The sequence below is a fragment of the Microcaecilia unicolor genome, chromosome 1 (genome assembly GCF_901765095.1).
Source record: "Microcaecilia unicolor chromosome 1, aMicUni1.1, whole genome shotgun sequence".
Taxonomy (NCBI): Eukaryota; Metazoa; Chordata; class Amphibia; order Gymnophiona; family Siphonopidae; genus Microcaecilia; species Microcaecilia unicolor.
In genome coordinates, this window is record NC_044031.1 from 469,043,353 (window position 1) to 469,064,870 (window position 21,518).

The 21,518-nt window shown below is 42.1% G+C and overlaps 1 protein-coding gene across 2 annotated transcripts in view; it reads right to left on the bottom strand.

Moving 5' to 3' along the window:
- Positions 1-21,518, bottom strand: part of TTC39C (tetratricopeptide repeat domain 39C) — a 179,756-nt gene that overhangs the window by 71,907 nt on the left and 86,331 nt on the right. For both annotated transcript variants that reach the window (XM_030213619.1, XM_030213611.1), the window contains exons 4-6: positions 12,706-12,820; positions 9,490-9,844; positions 5,708-5,876 (exon numbers count right to left, since the gene is read on the bottom strand). In XM_030213619.1, coding sequence (XP_030069479.1) covers positions 5,708-5,876; positions 9,490-9,844; positions 12,706-12,820 — 639 coding nt within the window. The remainder of the gene's footprint in view (positions 1-5,707; positions 5,877-9,489; positions 9,845-12,705; positions 12,821-21,518) is intronic.

The window sequence follows — 21,518 nt, forward strand, 5'->3', positions numbered from 1 at the left end:
CCTCTAGAGTCTTTCATGAAGTACTTTGTCAAATGCCTTTTGAAAGTCCAGATACACAATATCACATAATAAAACATCACATAATAAAAATATAACACAAACTGCCAGAATAAGGCAATCAAAATGTGATCTACAAAATCTGACTGCCTCTAGTTAGCCTGTAAATAAAAGTCACCACTACTGTGACAACTCAGTTTATCTTTCGAAAAAGGTATTTCAGTCTCTGATATAAACTGTGATGTGATTGCCCTTAGCTCCTAAGGAGGTGAGCTATGGCCCTACTACACAGAAAATCCTGGCACATGAGGCTGCATACGGAACCTGTCGAAATGAGGAGACCTCAAGGAGATCTTTGTTCACCAATTGCAACTGACGAAGTGGTTTATAAATGTACAATGAAGATGCAGTACTTAAAGGTGCATCAGTATTCACAGTCTTATGAATGAAACATGATGATCTTGAATTTAACTCACCACATAATGGGAAGCCAACGTAATCCTTTTAATGCATGCGTAATGTGATCAAAGCATGTGATCTCTAATAGAACACATACCATGTAATGTTTACAATGAGGATTGAGGCAGCCCTCAAAATAAAGCATTGTAACTGAACTATCATTTGAAAATTGGTTCATTCAATAGCTCTTAATCTGTTTCAATTGGAATTACTAAATTACTGCTGGAAGGGATCATTCTTCACACAGCCTCTAGGTACAGAGGACCAACAATGCTGAATTGTATTATTCAGATCATGCCAGATATACTGCTGCACATAACAAAGCTTAACTCTATGACAAGCTATTAAACTAATGAGCCTCGAAATACATCTGCTGTGAGCAACTAATGAGGAAGGCCTCAGATGGTTTTATTTTCTGGCCCAACACTCATGGTGAGTGACATGACAAAGTGCTTCAACTGTTAGTAGCAGAGACTTTCCACACCTTTTCTGGGGACTCCCTAGCCAGTCAATTTGCAAGATATCCACTATGTATCAGATAAATTTGAATATATTGGACACCCCATATATGCAAATCTCTCATGCATAATCATTGTGGATATCCTGAAAATCTAACTGGCTGTTGGGGTTATCAAGACAGAATTAAGATGATGAGCTAATGGGCAACCACGATCCTAGAGGGCCACAACCTAGTTGGGTTTTCAAGGTTTTCACAATGAATATGCAAGAGACTGATTTGCATGTACCGTTTCCATTGTATGTAAATAGATCTCATGCATATTCTTTGTGGAAATCTGACTGGCTGGGGTGCCTCTAGGACCAGGTTTGGGAACCAATGGCTTAGATCCCAACATCACTTCAGCAGGAAGCAACATCTTCTGATGTTACTTGACCATTGACGGAAGAGAAAGCATTTGAGTGGATAGATGATGGCAGATTATTTGTTGATGCGATTCCAATAGTTCAAACTGTCATGCTGCTGATTACCTCACAGCCCTGCTTTTCTGCATGTTTTATAAATAAAATAACTTCTTGTTTTGTGATAACACGTGATGTTCTGTCCTTCTGGGGCCAGGTTTTGGGAAATAGAAATGAGTGGATGAAGTATTTTTGGGAAGAGAAAAGGGTGTTAAAGTAACTGAGTGGCAGAAGTAGGCAGAGTGAATTATACAGATAAGCGATAGTTCCACTATAAATCAGAAAAACATCTGAGTAGATCTGTCAGCACCATAACTTTTCAACCTATGAGTCATTTACCTGCATACACATCAGTAGAATGACCGCAACACCGACAATAAAGGCCTAAGAGCCCTCACAGACTTGTGCATATCGTTTACAAGAAGTGCACACAACATCTGCACTTACAGGGCACATACTATGTGTGCTGCCTGTATACGTTTCATCAGGAAGGCAGGACAACAAGGGATTCCTTCACGACTCTTTCTCATGTTAGTTTAAAATTTGTCTTAGAAGTCCAATGATACTGTCTGAATGGGAATTTCTTTAAGTTCTGTGACTTTGAAGGGTTTACTGTATCAGCTGATTTCCACCAATTTCCCAGGTCGCAAGTAGTTAGTTGATTATTGCTACAAAAGATGGCACTACTTAGCGCTAAGAACCAAGATTTAAAAAAAAATTCCATAAGCTGTTCTCCCCATGCTTTCCCCTACTCTTTTTTTTGCAAATTCAACATAGATGCAGCTGTGTTTTTATTGTGTTGTTTCTGTGTGCATCTCTGATCTGGAACAGAGAGAGCTTGGATGTTATGAAAGGAACGGCAGCCAAACAATCCATTTGTTTGGAAAGAACAGAATGAAAAAGTGTGGCTAATATACCTAACCATTACATGTGACCATCAACAGATTTCAAAGAGTGACTTTTACAGTCTAATCACAGAGTGTCACCGATTCATGGCAGCACAGATTGCCATGCTTCTCAATTACTAGGTAGCCATACCCACAACAACCAGTAGCAAATTGCATGGTTCGGTCATTAGATGTCATTGCACACAGAGCCCATTTACAAAGCCTTTATTCGGTGACTATTTCTCTGGAATCCTCACTCTGATCTGACCCATTTTTGAACTTGATGTCTTGATGGAATGGAGGAGTAGCCTAGTGGTTAGTGCAGCAGACTTTGATCCTGGGGAACTGGGTTTAATTCTCACTGTAGCTCCTTGTCTGGGCAAGTCACTTAACCCTCCATTATCCCAGGTACAAATAAGTACCTGTACATACTATGTAAACCGCTTTGAATGTAGTTGCAAAAACCTCAGAAAGGCAGTTTTTCAAGTCCCATTTCCCTTTTCTCACTTTTCACCTGGTTTTCTCATATACAAATTTGATACCATGACAGATATTCTTAACCCCTTATGTATAATTTCTTTCATCAAGCTGCAGGGTAGCACAATTCTGGATTTCTTCCAAGCATAGCTAAGGGATCCCAAAAATCTGTCATGTACTTGAAATACTACCTTTCTGTGGTAAAGCCAGAACAAGTTGGAAAAACAACTAAACCAGTAATGTGCTTCTGTTATAAATAAAGCCTTGAACATGAAAGTTTAGTTCAGACATTTGGTAGCAGAAATGTGTACTCTAACTGCACAGGATACCAATTTCATGCCCATATGCTTCAGCAACTCTGACTCTCATGAACATCAGTGTAAGCAATCTCTGTAGGTCTCAGCACCACAGTAAACGTGTTATATCTTCTGCCGCTTCACACTGAGGGATAACACAATAGTCATCATAAGAAGAGAACTTTCCCAAACAGGAAATGTCACAGGATTTTTTTTTTTTAAAGAAAAGGTCACTGCTGAATTATAAACCTGTCCAGTAAATGACTATTGTACTCATTTTCACTTGCCTCCTAGAAAAATTCACATTTCCAAGATCTGCTTTTATATATTTAATTTTCCATCAAACAGGAGAGTGGCATAATTTTGGATTTATTCCCAATATGGATAAGGGATCTCAAATATGGGTCATGCATTTGAAATACTACCTTTCTGTGGTACAACCAAAGCAGTTTACATTATTATATGCAGGTACCTTCTCTGTCCCTGGTGAGCTCACAATCTAAGTTTTTGCACCTGGGGCAATGAAGGATTAAGAGGCAGATGCACTAAAGCTAAATGAGCCTTTAATGACTCTCCAACGAGGAAAATTTGATCCGTTGCATGCATCAAAGGGCTTTTACCGAGGAAGCCAGCAGCTAACGAAAACGGAATGGAGATGAGCAATTAGTGTGAAAACCCCATTAAAACGACATGCACTAACCTTTTCCGATTGCCTTTACGCAGGAAAAAGGCAGGAAAACTAACGAGAGGTCTGGACCACTCGTTAGGTCAGCTCTGTGGCAGGAAAAATCATTAAGAGAAAAAATAAACAAACTTTGAGCCAATCCCAGCGCATTAGCAGAGCTAAAAGCGCTGTGATTGGTCCAAAGGACGTCAGAAAAACAAAAATAAATAAAAATAAAAAAAGGATCGGGAGGGGGCAAGGGCGCTCATCAGGAGCGTCCTGTACGGACGGCCTTGCCCCCCCCCCTGCTGCTCCCCCCTTTCCGCCGCTCCCCCCACCCCGAAAAAGCAAAATTCGAGCAGCCCCTGCCCCCCTCCCTTCCTCACTACTCTCTCACCTCAGCTCCGCCTCCCGACATCCTCCGTCCTGTGTCCCGCCCCCTTTTGGGGTCGTCGCCGCCATTCCCCTCTTCCATCGGGCCCCCCTCCCTCTTACTGGGCCCGTGCAGCGCCTCTCTCCTCTGTCCGAAGGCGCTGCACGGGCAAGAAGAAAGCTGATGGCTGCCTTCGCCCAGCTTCGATGGCGCGTCTTTCTCCTGCTGGGCCCGCCCCTGTCTGACATCAGTAACCTACGTAGGTTACCGACGTCAGACAGGGGCGGGCCCAGCAGGAGAAAGCAGGAGAAAGCTGCGCCATCGAAGCTGGGCGAAGGCAGGCATCAGCTGTCTTCTTGCCCGTGTAGCGCCTTCGGACAGAGGAGAGAGGCGCTGCACGGGCCCGGTAAGAGGGAGGGGGGCCCGATGGAAGAGGGGAATGGCGGCGACGACCCCAAAAGGGGGCGGGGCACAGGACGGAGGATGTCGGGAGGCGGAGCTGAGGTGACAGAGTAGTGAGGAAGGGAGGGGGACCGGAGCAGCTAGCATTTTGCTTTTTCGGGGTGGGGGGAGCGGCGGAAAGTGGCGAGCAGCGGGGGGGGGGGGGGCAAGGCCGTCCGTACAGGACGCTCCTGATGAGCGCCCTTGCCCCCTCCCGACCCTTTTTTTTTATTTTTGTTTTGATTTGATTTGGGAGCCATGTGCTTGTGATTTGACTGTGTTTTGACTGTTTGTGGCATGCGCAGAGCAGCTAACATAACGCTTGGCTGCTCTGCGCATGATTTGGGGGCCGATTAACGATGTGTATTGTGATTCTTTGGTACATTGTACGTTTCAATACCGATCTCAGCATGTGTGACTTTTTTTTTTGGTGCATTTTTCGTTATTTTAAAATCGTTAGGGACTTTAACGATTTAGATTTTTTTACGTTTGGTTGCTGCATCTGCCTCTAAGTGACTTGTCCAGGATCACAAAGAGCTACAGTGGGAATTAACACAGTTCCCCTGGTTCTCAGACCACTATCCATTAGGCTACTTCACCACAGAATTACAACATCTAAGAGTTAAAGAGGCAACCTTTGAACAAAAGGCAACACAATTCTGGAACTGGACACTTGATGTTCTTTCTAGATACCTTTTTTTTTTTCATTAATTTCAGCACTTTATTCCCTCCTCACTTCTGAGCTTTACTCTTATGCTGCCATACTAGGGCTTCCAATGGCATGTCAGCATCATAACTAAGATTTGGAACTGTATGCTAGGAAAGAAGCCAAAGTGGTGCCATCCTAGAATGTGGTGTTAAGAGAAAAAAATCCAACAGCTGAAATGTTAAAAATGTTCAGATGGCTCATATAAGAACTTTTAAACAGCCCAAGATAAGAAAACCAAGGCAGCATACTCACTGCAAAAAGAAAATATGGGGGGGGGGGGGGCATTACACATGCATCCATTTAAATAATGAATATATCTTTGATCTCCTGATTATTCAGATTAACATGCAGATATTTAATTCAAGGTCATCACAAAATGCTGTGTCATACAAACAGTCCCTGAGCCTCATACCAGGGTGCGACAATCAGGGGTCAAGCAGCAACAAGAGACAGAATAGACATAGCTGTGGCGGATGACAACAGTACCTCTAATCGCTGTATTCTTCCCTTGAAGAACATGAAGAGAGAGGAATTTGGGTAGGCAGCTTCTTTCTGCTGAAGGATCTCCTTTGCTTCCTGCAACCCTGCCTGGTTATCACTGCCATCCAGGGCGAAAAAAGGCCGTACAACAGTATGGTACCACAGCAGGGCCAACCTAGCGCAAAACAGACAAGGAAAAAAGTTCAGACAGGAGCAATAGATTAATTTCCCTGACCAAAGGCTATCAGAAAATAAATTACACAGCAGTACCTGTTTTGCAAAATGTAAATTTTTTAAACAATATTATAAAAACATGAAAACAATATTTTCTTCATGACTGAATACAAACTCTTCTTTCTGATTTTCCTCCCCTCTTTGAAACCATTCTTGCAGAGCATAATAAATAGATCTAAGGACATAACACTGAAGCAATACCTGGTGAAAGAGAACTCAAAATTAGAGAATGACACGGGGACAAGTCTGTCCCCATCCCCGTGGGTTCTGTCTCCGTCCCCACCCCATGTCCGCAGGTTCTGTCTCTGTTCTCGTCCCCGTCCCATACCTGCGGGCTCTATCCTTATCTGCAGAAGCCTCGAACACTTATGATTTTATTATTTAAATCTTTTTATGAAAGTATAAAAAGAAATATGCTGTGCAACTGTTTATAAATCACATACAGAATGAGCAACTATAATAACCCCACCACCACCACCCTCTATCCTTCCAACCTCAACAATAGTTGACTTCTACTACCCCAAGGAATCCTAATCCACCCTGTTAAAATGTCCAGGGGTACAAACTACAACCTGTTCTATATGCCCTAGCGGGGGAGAAATATGCCCTATGAAGCACTGTTACGATTTTTTAATCTGTGGATGGATAAGTCATCAACAATCTCAGTCTAGCTCTCTTGTCTTCCATAGTCCTTCCTGTAATAGAAGATGTCTTCGTAGAAGATGTGCTAGTAGCAGGAATGTACAGGATCCCCCAAGCAAATTTTGCCAGTTGTGGTCAGTTTTTCTAAAAAATCAAAATATCGTCATCTGCATCTCTCAAATATAAATAACGGTCCAGTTAATTAACAGGCTTCAAAGCACAGAATGACACGGAGATAAAGTTTATCCCCGGCCCCACCGTGGATCCCCATCCCCGTGTCCTTCTCTAAAAATGATATCATAGGGCTGCTTATGTGGGGGGGCTTCTATGTGACTGCCTCTATTCATCTACTGCAAAGTTGCAGACCCCAAATTATTTGCTTCTTTTTGTGAGCTGATACCATACAGACCTGTAGCACAGAGCTACAACATGGGAGCATAAGTATGCAGCTGCTCTTAACATGCTTACGTTCATTTTGAAAGAGAAACTACCTGCATTACTCCTCTTTGAAAACTAGAGCAGGGTACACATAATAAAAGCACCTGTGTACTACACAACTACACAGGCTATTTTAAAATTGTCTCCTCAAAGCTCTAAACTGTGAAGCTAACAACTGGAAACAATGATTTTCAAACAGAGTGGGGTTGCTGAATATATGCATTACAGGTGCTCACAAAGCTGGGTCTGTCTATGGTTAACACTCTCCCTTGAAATTTAGACACACTGCAAACAGCACAAAAAAAAAAACATCTAAAAAAATAGGTTTCAAAAATACCAATTTGGACGTTTCTGTGAGAAAAAAGTCCAAATGCTGCTTTATGCTACTTTTTAGATGTTTTTGTCTTTTGAAAATGAGCCCCATAGTACCCTATGGAACTTTGCAAGCCTAAGTAATTGAAAATGAGCCCAAAAGTCACCTTGCCTTAACACCTATATTTTAAAGGGCTAATATTTTAGAGACAGAAATGTTTTAAAAAATTTTTTAATGGTAGTAATCAGACTATAGCACACTTACTGTTCAAGAAATATTGTGATCCTCAGGTGGAAAAGAACAAAAATACCTCCACCTGATTTTAAAAGTGATTTAACCAGGCAAGAGAGCCTCCTCCCCATTTAAACCATTTGTCGACACCTAACCATTGATATTCACCGCACTTAACCAGACAATGCCGTTGAACATCCCCACATACCACCCTGCACTGTCCGGATACTATCCCAACTTTAGCTGCCGAGTTAACCTGGCACTGGTTTGAATATTGGCCAGTGCCCAATTAAATTCCAGTTATAACACCGGGGCTTCTGCCACCCCCCCCCCCCACCTTCTCCCAGGTCCCAAAGGCTGACCCCTAGTGGTAGTAGGATGGTCAGAGTGGAATGCAATCAGGGTGGGGTAATATTGTAATCGAAGGGGGAGATTTCAAATCAGGCAAGTGTCGGGGGTAAGAAATGGATGCCAGGAGGGGGATCAAATGGAGGGAATATGTTTGTGCGAAGAACCAACATAGCATTTGGCTGTCTGTTTGGTTTATTATTTATTTCTGTTAGGTTCGCACTGCATTATCTGTAGTGACAGAGAGCATAAGCTACCTGGCACTCATGTAATGAAGAGTCTGCAGTATGGCTCTGCCCTGTGCGGTAAATTCAGGGCAGATGCTGGGCACACCCTCTGCATTTACCACAAAGGTTTTGCACTTACTGAATGTTAATTTTGCCCTTTAATGTACTGTAAATGCAAAATCTTACCACATTTTGTAAGATTAAGAGGGTCTTTTACTAAAGTGCCCTTAACATCTGAGATTCACATTACCACATACCTGGAACATGCTTGAGTGGTTTCTCAAACAAACAAGGGGTAAAATTAACTAAGTGACAACTATTGAGTGTCCACTTTTACATCACCACCAACAGATACATTCAAAATGAATCGGGATTCTCCACAGTTAGTCAGGTTTTCAGAATAGCCACAATATATAAGATAATTTAGCATTTACTGGCTCTCCAAACAATACAAATTTATGCATTTTCATTGGACATTGTGGATTATTGAGTCAGGTTTGAGATTCAGGTTGAAGATCAAGCACCTAAGAAGGAAAAACCCACCACATCATGATCTACTGGATAACAAATGGCTACCATGAACTCAGTATCTATTTTTTTTGTACTTAGAACTGTGATTTCATGCAGGGGCGTAGCCAGACCTCGGCGGGAGGGGGTGCCAGAGCCCGAGGTGGGGGGGGCACTGTTTAGCCACTCCCCCCACGTCCTGCACGGGGCTACATGCATGGTGCAGGACGTAAGGCGTCAGAATCAGATGATCACACAATGAAGGCGCCGGAGTCGACCGGCGCTGAAGAAGACTTCAGCTGGTGGGGTTTGGGAACCCCCGCCAGCAAACAAGGTGGCGGGTCAAATGTAGAGGGGGCCAGGGCGTAATCTGTGGGGGCCCATGCCCCGTGGCCCCACGTAACTACGTCCCTGACTTCATGTATTGCTCTTAATCCAGCACAAACAATTTTTTTTTACTTAGCTCTGTGACATTCTGAATGGTTCTTTTAATATGGATTTTCTATTTGGGGCAATGAGCTGCTGACAGATTGCAACGTACTTCCACATCCACATTTGAGCTTAACCGGCTGTGGCATACATGGGAACCCGTGCTTCTCATACAAAATTGACTACATAAATCCCAATAGCATCTACTGCCAAACACAAAAATGAGCTGTGTTTAAAATTATAATCTTGGAATAAGATCTCATTACTGTGAATGCATTGCAGGCCTAGTAACAGCAGTGGCTTCACTCCATTTACCAGTCTAATGCCTCCACTAAGGATAAACAGTTTTGTTTTCACTTGTAGCCTAGCCACTTTCAAAACTAAATTATCTAGCAAAGCAGTGCAATATAGCTACTCACGTAGCTAAAGGGGCCTTCATGTCCTTACTTTCACTTGCATACATCAGCGAGGAAAGCCCCTGCAGGCGGTCTCCCGGAAAACCCAGCAGGTTGATGATTTTGAGCAGGTTTGGGGGCACCATGGATATGCAAAGATGAAAAAGTCCATATCCAAAGCTAACAGCACCTTTTAGCCGGTTCAGAGAGTCCTCCGTTACGCTTTCTGTGGCAACGTGGTTATCATTTGCGGTGTCAGAAGTCAGGGGCTCCTGAGATAGCTTCTTCTGATACATTTCCTGTAGGACATTAATGTCCAGGTAGCATTTATTGTAAATTTTCCAGGCTTTACGCAGGATCCACCCACCTTTTATGTACGCTAGCAAGAAAAGAAAAAAAAAAAAAAAAAAAAGAACAAAAACATTTGAAAGAGAAAAGATGCGTTAACTGGGTTATCTTTGATCCTCAATACAGACTTACAGACATATAGCACATATCCCTCCTTCATCTTCTTTTCCCTGGAAACATACTAATGACTGCTTAAAAAGCAGCAGCAGTGAGACTGGTCATGAATACTGTCAGGAGCTGTAAAACCACCTTTTTTTTTATTTTTTCTTGGGGGAAGGGGGGGTTCTTTTTTTACCTCCTGAATTTTAATTTGAAGAGGTATACAAAAAAGGGAGGTGGATTTTTCTATAACAAGTTCACGAGACTACTGTACCCGACCACACTGTGTTTTGCTTTTTGATCTCATTAAGCAGTCAAGAGTTTGTTGATAAATGTTCAGGTAAACAGACAACAGGGGGTCTTTTATTAAAAATCAGCACATTATCTGCAGCAGGGCTCATAGGAATAGAATAGGTCCTATGGCAGATAACATGCACTTATCTCTAGTACAGAAACCGAAGAGAGTGGAGATGCAAGACTCACTTGTGCACAAACAAGACAATTTATTGCAAATTCAATTATATGGTGTACAAAGACGCCCAACGTAGACTGTGTTTCAGCGAAAAAGCCTGTGTCAGGGGTCATCAAATTGACATGTGAAATTAAAAATTCTGATTTAATGTCTCAATTTTGCTTCAGCTCATTACATCTCAACATCTGTACTACTGAAGGGAGTGGATTCTGATAGGACGCTGTCAAACCAAAATGTCTTGTATCATTGCTCTCCTTGTTCATCTCCGCTCCATTTTTCTCATCTGGATTTCTGCGGAGATTCTCCCTCTTTGTTGTTTTTTGTCTAATCTTTAGTAAAACACTCCCCCGCCCACGTTAGTTACTCTTTTTCATAATTATGTTAAGAATGTATTCTATATCATTGTTAAACTGCTTTATAAGTATTTGAATAAAAGACCTTGTTTACATTTTTAACAAAAAGCAGCAGCAGAGATACACCAGCTTGTTTCATGTCAGTGTTGCTAGAATTGGGTTTCTATAAGAAATATATGGTCCTCTAGCATTTTTGCATTTCATTTCTACTTGACAAATGAGCTTAAAGGCCAAAGAATGAAAAAAAAAATTGTCTTCTGAAGCCTGCACGAGATTCTTCCACTGAATTTGACTGTCTAGATGACATCAGTGTACAGCTCAGAAATACAGCCAAGATTTTAAAAACCTGGTTCTACATGGGTTCACTTTAGAGAGACAAAGTCTACAAAATTCTGAGTAATGTAGAATGAGTAGAAGTAAATTGATCTTTTACTCATTCCAAAAGTACAAAGACTAGGGGACACTCGAGAAAGTTATATGGAAATATTTTAAAAACAAATAGGAAAAAATATTTCTTCACTCAATGAATAGTTAAGCTTAGGAACTCTTTGCAGGAGGATGTGGTTAACTGTGGTTAGCGTATCTGGGTTTAAAAAAGGTTTGGATGAGTTCCTGGAGGAAAAGTCCATAGTTTGATATTGAGACAGACATTACTGCCTGTCCTGGAATTAGCAGCATTGAATGTTGCTACTAATTGGGTTTCGTTCAAGTACTGTGACCTGGCTTGGCCACTGTTTGGAACAGGATACTGGGCTAGATGAACCACTGGTCTGACCCAGTAGGGCTATTCTTATGTTATACAAGCAAAAGGAGGTACTATTTATAGAACTTTTAAATGGAATTTTAAATACAAATCTGATATGACCATCTACAAGGCAAACACATCACTGAATGAAGGCATAGGTTGAACTATCACTCCTATATTAAAACTTGTTTCTTTATGCTGTGCAGAGCATTAAAATCTCTACAAAGGCCCCCAGTAGCAACGCTTCTAGCCATGGCATCCTGCTGCATGATACAATGGCAAACAAAAAGTATCCTAGTAACACAGTAAATGACGGCAGATAAAGACCTGTACAGTCCATCCAGTCTGCCCAACAAGATAAACTAATTTTACATGGTATGCGATACTTTATATGTATACCAGAGTTTGATTTGTCCTTGCCATTAATTTACATTTTCCTGATTTTTAAGTAAAGATCTTCTGATTCAATTTTTTAAAACTCTGTGTGAAAGTATTCACCGGTGCAGCATATATACTGCACATATAAGTACATAAGTACATAAGTAGTGCCATACTGGGAAAGACCAAAGGTCCATCTAGCCCAGCATCCTGTCACCGACAGTGGCCAATCCAGGTCAAGGGCACCTGGCACGCTCCCCAAACGTAAAAACATTCCAGACAAGTTATACCTAAAAATGCGGAATTTTTCCAAGTCCATTTAATAGCGGTCTATGGACTTGTCCTTTAGGAATCTATCTAACCCCTTTTTAAACTCCGTCAAGCTAACCGCCCGTACCACGTTCTCCGGCAACGAATTCCAGAGTCTAATTACACGTTGGGTGAAGAAAAATTTTCTCCGATTCGTTTTAAATTTACCACACTGTAGCTTCAACTCATGCCCTCTAGTCCTAGTATTTTTGGATAGCGTGAACAGTCGCTTCACATCCACCCGATCCATTCCACTCATTATTTTATACACTTCTATCATATCTCCCCTCAGCCGTCTCTTCTCCAAGCTAAAAAGCCCTAGCCTTCTCAGCCTCTCTTCATAGGAAAGTCGTCCTATCCCCACTATCATTTTCGTCGCCCTTCGCTGTACCTTTTCCAATTCTACAAAGTTGAGTGCTAATTTCTAGAGAGGATCTCTTTTCTTAACATCACCCTGACCTATCTCATCGCACTGAAATTTCCTCAAGCAAAAGGGCCCGGCCCAGCCATTTCCAAATACCAGATTTGCAGCACACCTGACAGTTCTTGCTTGACAAAGGAAAGCACAGCCAGATACACTTGGCAGTCTGCAACAATGATCTGCCTCTGAAGCCGATCCACCATGAACTGTGTAGATCTTCCAGCAGTAACCTGTTGAAAAAAAAAAAATAATGGAAATACAGTCATGAAATACAAAGGCGTAATTATGTCTTACCAGATATTTGTTTTCTTTAGTCAGCAACACTGTTCTAAATAAGTAGGTATAAGCTCTTCCTACCAGCAAGTGGAGGTTGAGAAAACTGAATTCTGCCAGTGATATCATCAGCATAAACTGAGGTGCTCCCTGGAACAATCCAGTATGCATCTGCCCAAGCAGCAGAAGGCCCCTTTGTAAAGCACCCATGTCCAATCAACCACTGCAGCTGCAATGATAATCAAGCGAAAAAAAAAAACACTACACAGTAGCACTCACTACCCTCAGGGTACTACCCATCTTTTCCCCATCTATATATCTGCACTTGGCCCCTCAGCTACATAGAAAAGCAACAGCATCATATCTATGCTATTTGAAAGTTCTGTCACGTTGCTTATAAGGTGTTTCATTTATATTATGCTGACATTGTATTACATTACATAAGTTCTTATATTCTGCAATTACCCATTTAGGTTTTAGGTGAATTACACCTAAAAAGCTCCAGCAAGTTCTGGAGAATAACAATCATGAGAAAACACACACAATAAAAACAAAATATTACAAAAGACAGTTAAGGTTCATACAACCAACCAACCAGTTAAGAATCACTTGAACAAGTTTTCAGTGCTTTCCTAAAATGAATATAACTTTGCAATGATCTGATTTCTAGTGGAAGTTCATTCCAAATAAGAGGAGCTTGATACATAAAAAAAGTGGTGTTAACTACTCTTACATTTTAGGCCTTTATAAATTGGAAAGTGTAGTTGTATGGCATCACAAATATAGTATTTAGATGTAAATGAATTAGATCATACATATAAGCAGGCACTAATCCATAAAGTACTTTGTAAACAGTCACACAAACCTTAAAACAAAAATCTGCTTCCATAGGAAACAAATGCGGATTTACCAATAAGGGAGGTTACACTATCAAATTTACAAGTTGAGAAAATTAAGCAGGCCGCAGTATTCTGGACAAGCTGTAATATTTTAAGTTGATTCTTCAGGCTCCTGCATAGATATTACTGTAGTCCAACAGGGAAAAATGATGACCTTGGACTACAACATGAAAAACAGCTACATCCAAGAGACTGTGAATTCACCTAAGTTTACTCGGGAGTAAATATGATTTCCTTTACTAGTAAACAAATCTAGGAATCCAACTTCAATGATCCTGATAAATATTATTCCCACAATTTTGATATGGTCTTCAAAAATGAAATCAGGATTGCTTAATTTAAGAATGTTATCATTCCAAATGTCACATTGGCCTAAATATAAGAATTTGTTTTTTTCCATATATTTAGCTTTAGTCTATGATTGGAAATCCAATTTTCTACATAATAAAGGCAATCTCTAATTTTAAATGAGGTATCTTCTGCTGTCTGGTAAATGGGAATAAAGATTGTGATGTCATCAGCATAGCTAAAACTTTTTAATCCCAAATCTGCTAATGATGTTCCTAAAGACGACAATAACACATTAAACAGAAGGGGAGCGAGGGGGGAGAGAAGGGACCCCTGTGGGGCCCCCCATCTCACCTGCCAAGCTTCTGAAAGACAATCATGAAAATTAACTTTATATGTCCTGACTGTTAGGAAGCTCTCTTATCAAACAATACTTTTGATCAATTCCAAAGCTATTAGCAATTGGTAATCCACTAAATTGAAAACAATGGAAAGGTTTAGTTGTAAAATAATTTATTTATGATATTTATATCCCACATTTTCCCGTACAATTTCGAGTTCAATGTGGCTAACAAGCTAAAAAAAGAAGTCATTACAAAATATGAAACAAAATAAATAAACCCTCACATTGCTGTTTGGTCTGTCTAAAATTTCTGCCTTCTGCTAACAAATAAATAGCAAAAAAAACCTGATTGAGATTCATGTACTAACTGAAATTTCTCTTTTAACTGTTTGGTTACAAGACCTTCCATAATTTTTACAAACAAGATATAGAGGTTACTGGATAGTAGTTAGTAATGTCGGTAAGAGACAGTTGTTCATTTTTTCGAAATAGGAGTTAAAATGTTACCTGCAGATTCTGGAAAGATCCCTAGAAATAAGATGGTAATTTAAGTAACTTAATAAAAAGAGTAGAAAAGATCTGGGGCAGACTTGACCAGGTATGGCGGACATGTATCCAGAGGGCAATATGACATTCTACATTTGTTAAATAATGGCAGAAACTCTTCCTCCGATATTTCTAAAAAAGTCTACCCAGTATCTATCTACTGGAGTAGGCCCTTTTTCCTCATATATCTTATCTAAATCAACATTACGTCCTTGTTTACTAAGGTGTGCTAGCGCTTTTAGCTCGCTAATGCTAGAGATACTCATAGGAATATATGGATGCCTCTAGCGTTAGCGCGCTATAAACACTAGCACACCTACAGCATGGCTTAGTAAACAGGGTCCTCAGGTTCTTAAATGTTGGTATCTGTTGTTGTATTTTATTACCTTTTCTCTGTCAGTATTTGAACCAAAATTGTGATCTGTTCATTTGACTGTAACGGTTCCTTTGGCTTGGCAAGTGAACTAATTAATTGAAAAAGTTTCTTTTGATTGAGTTGTTCCATTCCTTCTAATTGAGAATAATAAAGTTTCTTTTAAGTCCTAACCAGACATCTACTATAATAAAACTCACCCTCAACGTTCTGAGGACACTGACGTCAGTGAAGCCCGAAGGTTCGTGGTGGTGAAGCCACCAAAATCGCTCCGGGCCCCGCCCTCGAGGGCGGAGCAATGGCAGAACAATGAAGGGGTTGGCAGGGAGGGAGGCAGGGAGGCAATGGGGGGTGGCAAATCGCTCCGGGCCGCGGAGTAATGGCAGAACAACGAAGGGGTTGGCAGGGAGGGAGGCGGGGGGGGTGGCAAATCACTCCGGGCCCCGCCCTCGCGTCAAACATCATGACGTTGGGGGCGGAGCTATGGCAGGACAACCAAGGGGTTGGCCAGGGAGGGAGGAGGGGGGTGTTGGCGATGAAAACCTTGCTAGGACCCGTTTCATTTGCTCTGAAACGAGCTTCTTTTACTAGTTTATATATATTATTAGCTTTATTCCAATCATCTTTATTATCTAGAAATCTATTTTTCTGCCTGATCCTTTCTAATTTATGATAATTAAACATACAAGTTGTCAATTCTTCACCAAACCAAGGATTCTGGGGATGATTTCGAACTGTCCTTCTCACCTGAGCAACAGTACCCATGTTAATTGAATATTCTTCCATGCTGTCTATTATGGTATTGTACTGACATCATATTTCCAAGTTTACTTGATATAGGGCCTCTTTTACAAAACCACACTAGAAATTCCCAGCACAGCAATGCCAAAGAGATCCTTATTATATTTATGTTTATATTTGGTCATTTTACTATTGATATATGGTTAACAAAATTATAAGTTTTATGTCAAAATGGACCTGCTGTACACTACCTTGAATGAATCTGTTCATAAAGGCGGTTAATAAAGCCCAATAAATAAAAATATAGCCATAACAACAGGAACCCCACATGGCTGCCAATCGTAAAATGATAAAATGTTGGGTTTTTTTGTTTTTTGAAGCATTGAAAAGGAAGCACAGAGCACACCCAGAACCCCAGGCTGAGGCCTTCCAAGGGCCGAATTGCAGAACGGTGTCGCTGACTAAACAAAAGGAAATTATCCAGTAAGACAATTTCTCCTTTCTTATAGTTAGCTCCACTGTTCTGCACAAATGGGATGTACCAAAACAGACTACTGGGAAGGGAAAGATGAGGCCCCTTGAATGACGGCTCTGCCAAAGTCTGAGTAGACTCTGGCCAGAACGTCCAATCTGTAGCGCTTAGCACAGGAAAGGATTGACGACCAAGTCGTCACCTGCAAATGTCCTCAGGGAACACTGCCTGGGCCTCCACCCAGATGGCAGCATGAGTCCTAGTAAAGTGAAACTTTAACCCTTGAGGCACAGGATGAATCTTGCAGATGTAGGCGGACTCAATAACCACCTTGATCCACCTAACAATGGAAGCCTAGAAGCTGCCTGGTCCTTCCAAGGGCCATGGAAAGCACAAAGAGGTGGAAAGAGACTAAATTCATTTGTCCCCCTCAGGTGTACTACCGTCCACCTGGCCAGGATGAACAGACAGATGTAGAAATGTTATTGGAAATCAAGGAAGCTAAAACTGGGCAACACAATAATAATGGGTGATTTCAATTACCCTGATATTGACTGGGTAAATGTAACATCAGGGCATGCTAGGGAGGTAAAATTCCTTGACAAAATCAAGAACTGCTTTATGGAGCAGCTGGTACAGGAACCGACGAGAGAAGGAAAAATTCTAGACCTAGTCCTTAGTGGAGCGCATGATCTGGTGCGGGAGGTAATGGTGCTGGGGCCGCTTGATAATCTACTATAATAAAACTCACCCTCAACATTCTGAAGACAACATTCTGAAGTCACTCAGTCACTCACTGAAGGATTCATGGATTCATGGCTCTGTCCTTTTCTGGTTCTCTTCCTACCTCTCCCTCCGCACCTTTAGTGTTCACTCTGGTGGATCCTCTTCTACTTCTATCCCTCTGCCTGTCGGCGTACCCCAGGGTTCTGTTCTTGGTCCCCTCCTCTTTTCTATCTACACTTCTTCCCTTGGTTCATTAATCTCATCCCATGGCTTTTCCTACCATCTCTATGCTGATGACTCCCAAATCTACCTTTCTACCCCTGATATCTCACCTTGCATCCAAACCAAAGTTTCAGCGTGCTTGTCTGACATTGCTGTCTGGATGTCTCAACGCCACCTGAAATTAAATATGACCAAAACCGAGCTTCTCATTTTCCCCCCCAAACCCACCTCCCCGCTCCCCCCGTTTTCTATTTCTGTTGATGGCTCTCTCATTCTCCCTGTCTCCTCAGCTCGAAACCTTGGGGTCATCTTTGACTCTTCTCTCTCCTTCTCTGCTCATATCCAGCAGACCGCCAAAACCTGTCGTTTCTTTCTTTACAACATCCGTAAAATCCGCCCCTTTCTTTCCGAGCACTCTACCAAAACCCTCATCCACACCCTTGTCACCTCTCGTTTAGACTACTGCAATCTGCTTCTTGCTGGCCTCCCACTTAGTCACCTCTCCCCTCTCCAGTCGGTTCAAAACTCTGCTGCCCGTCTCGTCTTCCGCCAGGGTCGCTTTACTCATACTACCCCTCTCCTCAAGACCCTTCACTGGCTCCCTATCCGTTTTCGCATCCTGTTCAAACTTCTTCTACTAACCTATAAATGTATTCACTCTGCTGCTCCCCAGTATCTCTCCACACTCGTCCTTCCCTACACCCCTTCCCGTGCACTCCGCTCCATGGATAAATCCTTCTTATCTGTTCCCTTCTCCACTACTGCCAACTCCAGACTTCGCGCCTTCTGTCTCGCTGCACCCTACGCCTGGAATAAACTTCCTGAGCCCCTACGTCTTGCCCCATCCTTGGCCACCTTTGAATCTAGACTGAAAGCCCACCTCTTTAACATTGCTTTTGACTCGTAACCACTCGCCTCCACCTACCCTCCTCTCTTCCTTCCCGTTCACATTAATTGATTTGATTTGCTTACTTTATTTATTTTTTTGTCTATTAGATTGTAAGCTCTTTGAGCAGGGACTGTCTTTCTTCTATGTTTGTGCAGCGCTGCGTATGCCTTGTAGCGCTATAGAAATGCTAAATAGTAGTAGTAGTAATGGTGGTGAAGCCAGAACACTGACCATGTCTCTCTGCCCCGCCCTCGCATGACGGACCAATCAGAAAAAACACCCTCAACATTCTGAAACACAAAGGACCATCACAACACCGTTCCCAGGCAACACTAGGCAACGTAAGACGGACCAATCAGAGGAAACTACGTGACAATAAGGGAGGAGCATTCCCCAGCAGAATGGCTCATTATCTGTGCAGCACGGAGAGCACAGAACCACCGCTGGAACGAGAGAAGAATATTCCTGCTGTGGGTATGTGCAAAAATAGACCAGGGGAGAGGGGGGGAGGGAAATTTTTAAATGCCTAATGCCAGTACTGAAGAGTGCCAGAGGGCCTATAGCACAGACTATATTTGGGATCGCTTGACATAGAGTCAGAGGAGCCGGAAAACAACGTGCCCGTCACCATCTGGGACAAGGACAAGCTGCGGCCCAGCTGGAAGGATTACCCGCGACCCAGCCAGCAGCAAACAGCGACCAAGGAAGGGGGCGGAGCGTGTTTCCCTACTCCTTCCCTGCCTAGGAATCGCTGGAGACTGGCTGCCAAACTAACGAAACAACCGCACACTGATGCACTACCTCCATCATTAGAAAGGCATCCACTCTTTCTTCAACAGAAATGCAAACTAATAATACAAAACAAACAAAGAATACATGATTTCTCAGGCGGCTGCAGGTAACTCCCCACCCCCTTCCTCTTCCCCTTTTGCCGAAGCGGCCAAGGACGTGCCCAACCATCCCCAGCCTCAGGCAAGCTGTCTCCCACCTCGGGGATTCCCCGAGCACCCGGAGAAAGACGGCGCTGATTCCTGCAGCGCATAAATGTTCCAGCATTCCCCTGCAGCCAGCCTGAAATGGACCAAACATACCGGATCACCCCCCCGACTGCCCGAGACCGTGCTCTTCTCCCTTCCGCCAACTTAAAACAACCATCCCCGTCCTCAGGCAAGCCGTCACCCACCTCCAGGATGCCCAGAACCCCAGCCCAATGGAAAAAGATGGCGCTGCTTCCAACAGCACATTTCTCTTCCAGCATTCCCCTACAGCAGCCCTGAAACGACCAAAAAATACCGACAGACAAAGAACGTGCTCCTCAACCTTCCGCCCATCTAAAACAACACTGCTGCCTCAGCACAACACAAAAAAAAAAAAACATGGAAAAAAAAAAAACAACACTCAACAAAGGCTGACACCCCCTACAACCACATTTACATTTCACCAACAGAAAGACCCCCCTCCACAAACCTCCTTGACAGACAAAACTACACACACACACAATACAACAGAAACACACCCTCAAAGCCACACACCAATCCAACCCACTTTGCCAGCACAGCACAGCACATCCCCCAACCCCCAAGCAAAAAACAAAACAAAACAAAAAAAGACACACATCAACAACCTGCACACACACCGCACCCTCACACACACACACACACACAAAATAACTCTGTGACACATACACACAAAAAAAACCCACATGCTAGCGCCCGTTTCATTGGTTTCGGAAACGGGCCTTTTTTACTAGTAGTGATCATAATATGATCGGCTTTGATATTAGCTTTGAAGTAAGTATACAAAGGAAATCAAATACGTTAGCATTTAACTTTAAAAAAGGAGACTATGATAAAATGAGAACAGTGAAAAAAAAGACTTAGGAGCAGCTGTGAGGGTCAAAAATTTACATCAGTCATGGATGCTGCTCAAAAATAGCATCCTGGAAGCCCAGGCCAAATATATCCCATGTATTAAAAAAGGAGGAAAGAAGACCAAACGACAGCCAGCATGGTTAAAACATGAGGTGAAGGAAGCTATTAGAGCTAAAAGAAAATCCTTCAGAAAAAGGAAGACGGAACCGAATGAAAATAATAAGAAACAGCATAAGGAATGTCAAGTCAAATGCAAAGCGCTGATAAGGAAGACAAAGTGGGACTATGAAAAAAAGATTGTGTTGGAAGCAAAAACACATAGTAAATATTTTTTTAGGTATATTAAAAGCAAGAAGCCGGCAAAAGAATTGGTTGTACCGTTAGATGACCGAGGGTTAAAAGGGGCTATATCAGAGAAGACAAAGCCATCGCAGAGAGATTAAATGAATTCTTTGCTTCGGTCTTCAACGAGGAAGATTTGGCAGAGCTCCCAGTGCTTGAAATGGTATTCAAAGCTGACGAAATCGGAGAAACTGAATGAAATCTCTATAAACCTGGAGGATGTCCCATGTAATGGGACAATTTGACAAATTGAGAGTAGCAAATCTCTTGGACCGGATGGTATTCATCCCAGAGTACTGAAAGAATTGAAAAATGAACTTGCGGACTATTGTTAATAACATGTAATTTATCTTTAAAATGAAGCATAATACTGAAGATTGGAGATTGGTCAATGTAATGCCGATTTTTAAAATAGGTTCCAGATGAGTTCCAGGAAATTACAGACCGGTGAGCCTGACGACGGTGCCAAGCAAAATGGTAGAGACTATTATAAAGAACAAAATTACAGAGCATATTCAAAAGCATGGATTAATGAGACAAAGTCAACATGGATTTAGTGAAGGAAAATCTTGCCCCACCAATCTATTATATTTCTTTGAAGGGGTGAACAAACATGTGGATAAAGGTGAGCCGGTTGATATTGTGTATCTGGATTTTCAGAAGGCGTTTGACAAAGTACCTCATGAAAGACTCCAGAGGAAATTGGAGGGTCATGGGATAGGAGGTAGTGTTCTATTGTGGATTAAAAACTGGTTAAAAGATAGAAAACAGAGAGTAGGGTTAAATGGTCAGTATTCTCAATGGAGAAGGGTAGATAGTGGGGTTCCCCAGGGGTCTGTGCTGGGACTGCTGCTTTTTAACATATTTATAAGTGATCTAGAAATGGGAGTAACTAGTGAGGCAATTAAATTTGCTGAGGACACAAAGTTATGCAAAGTTGTTA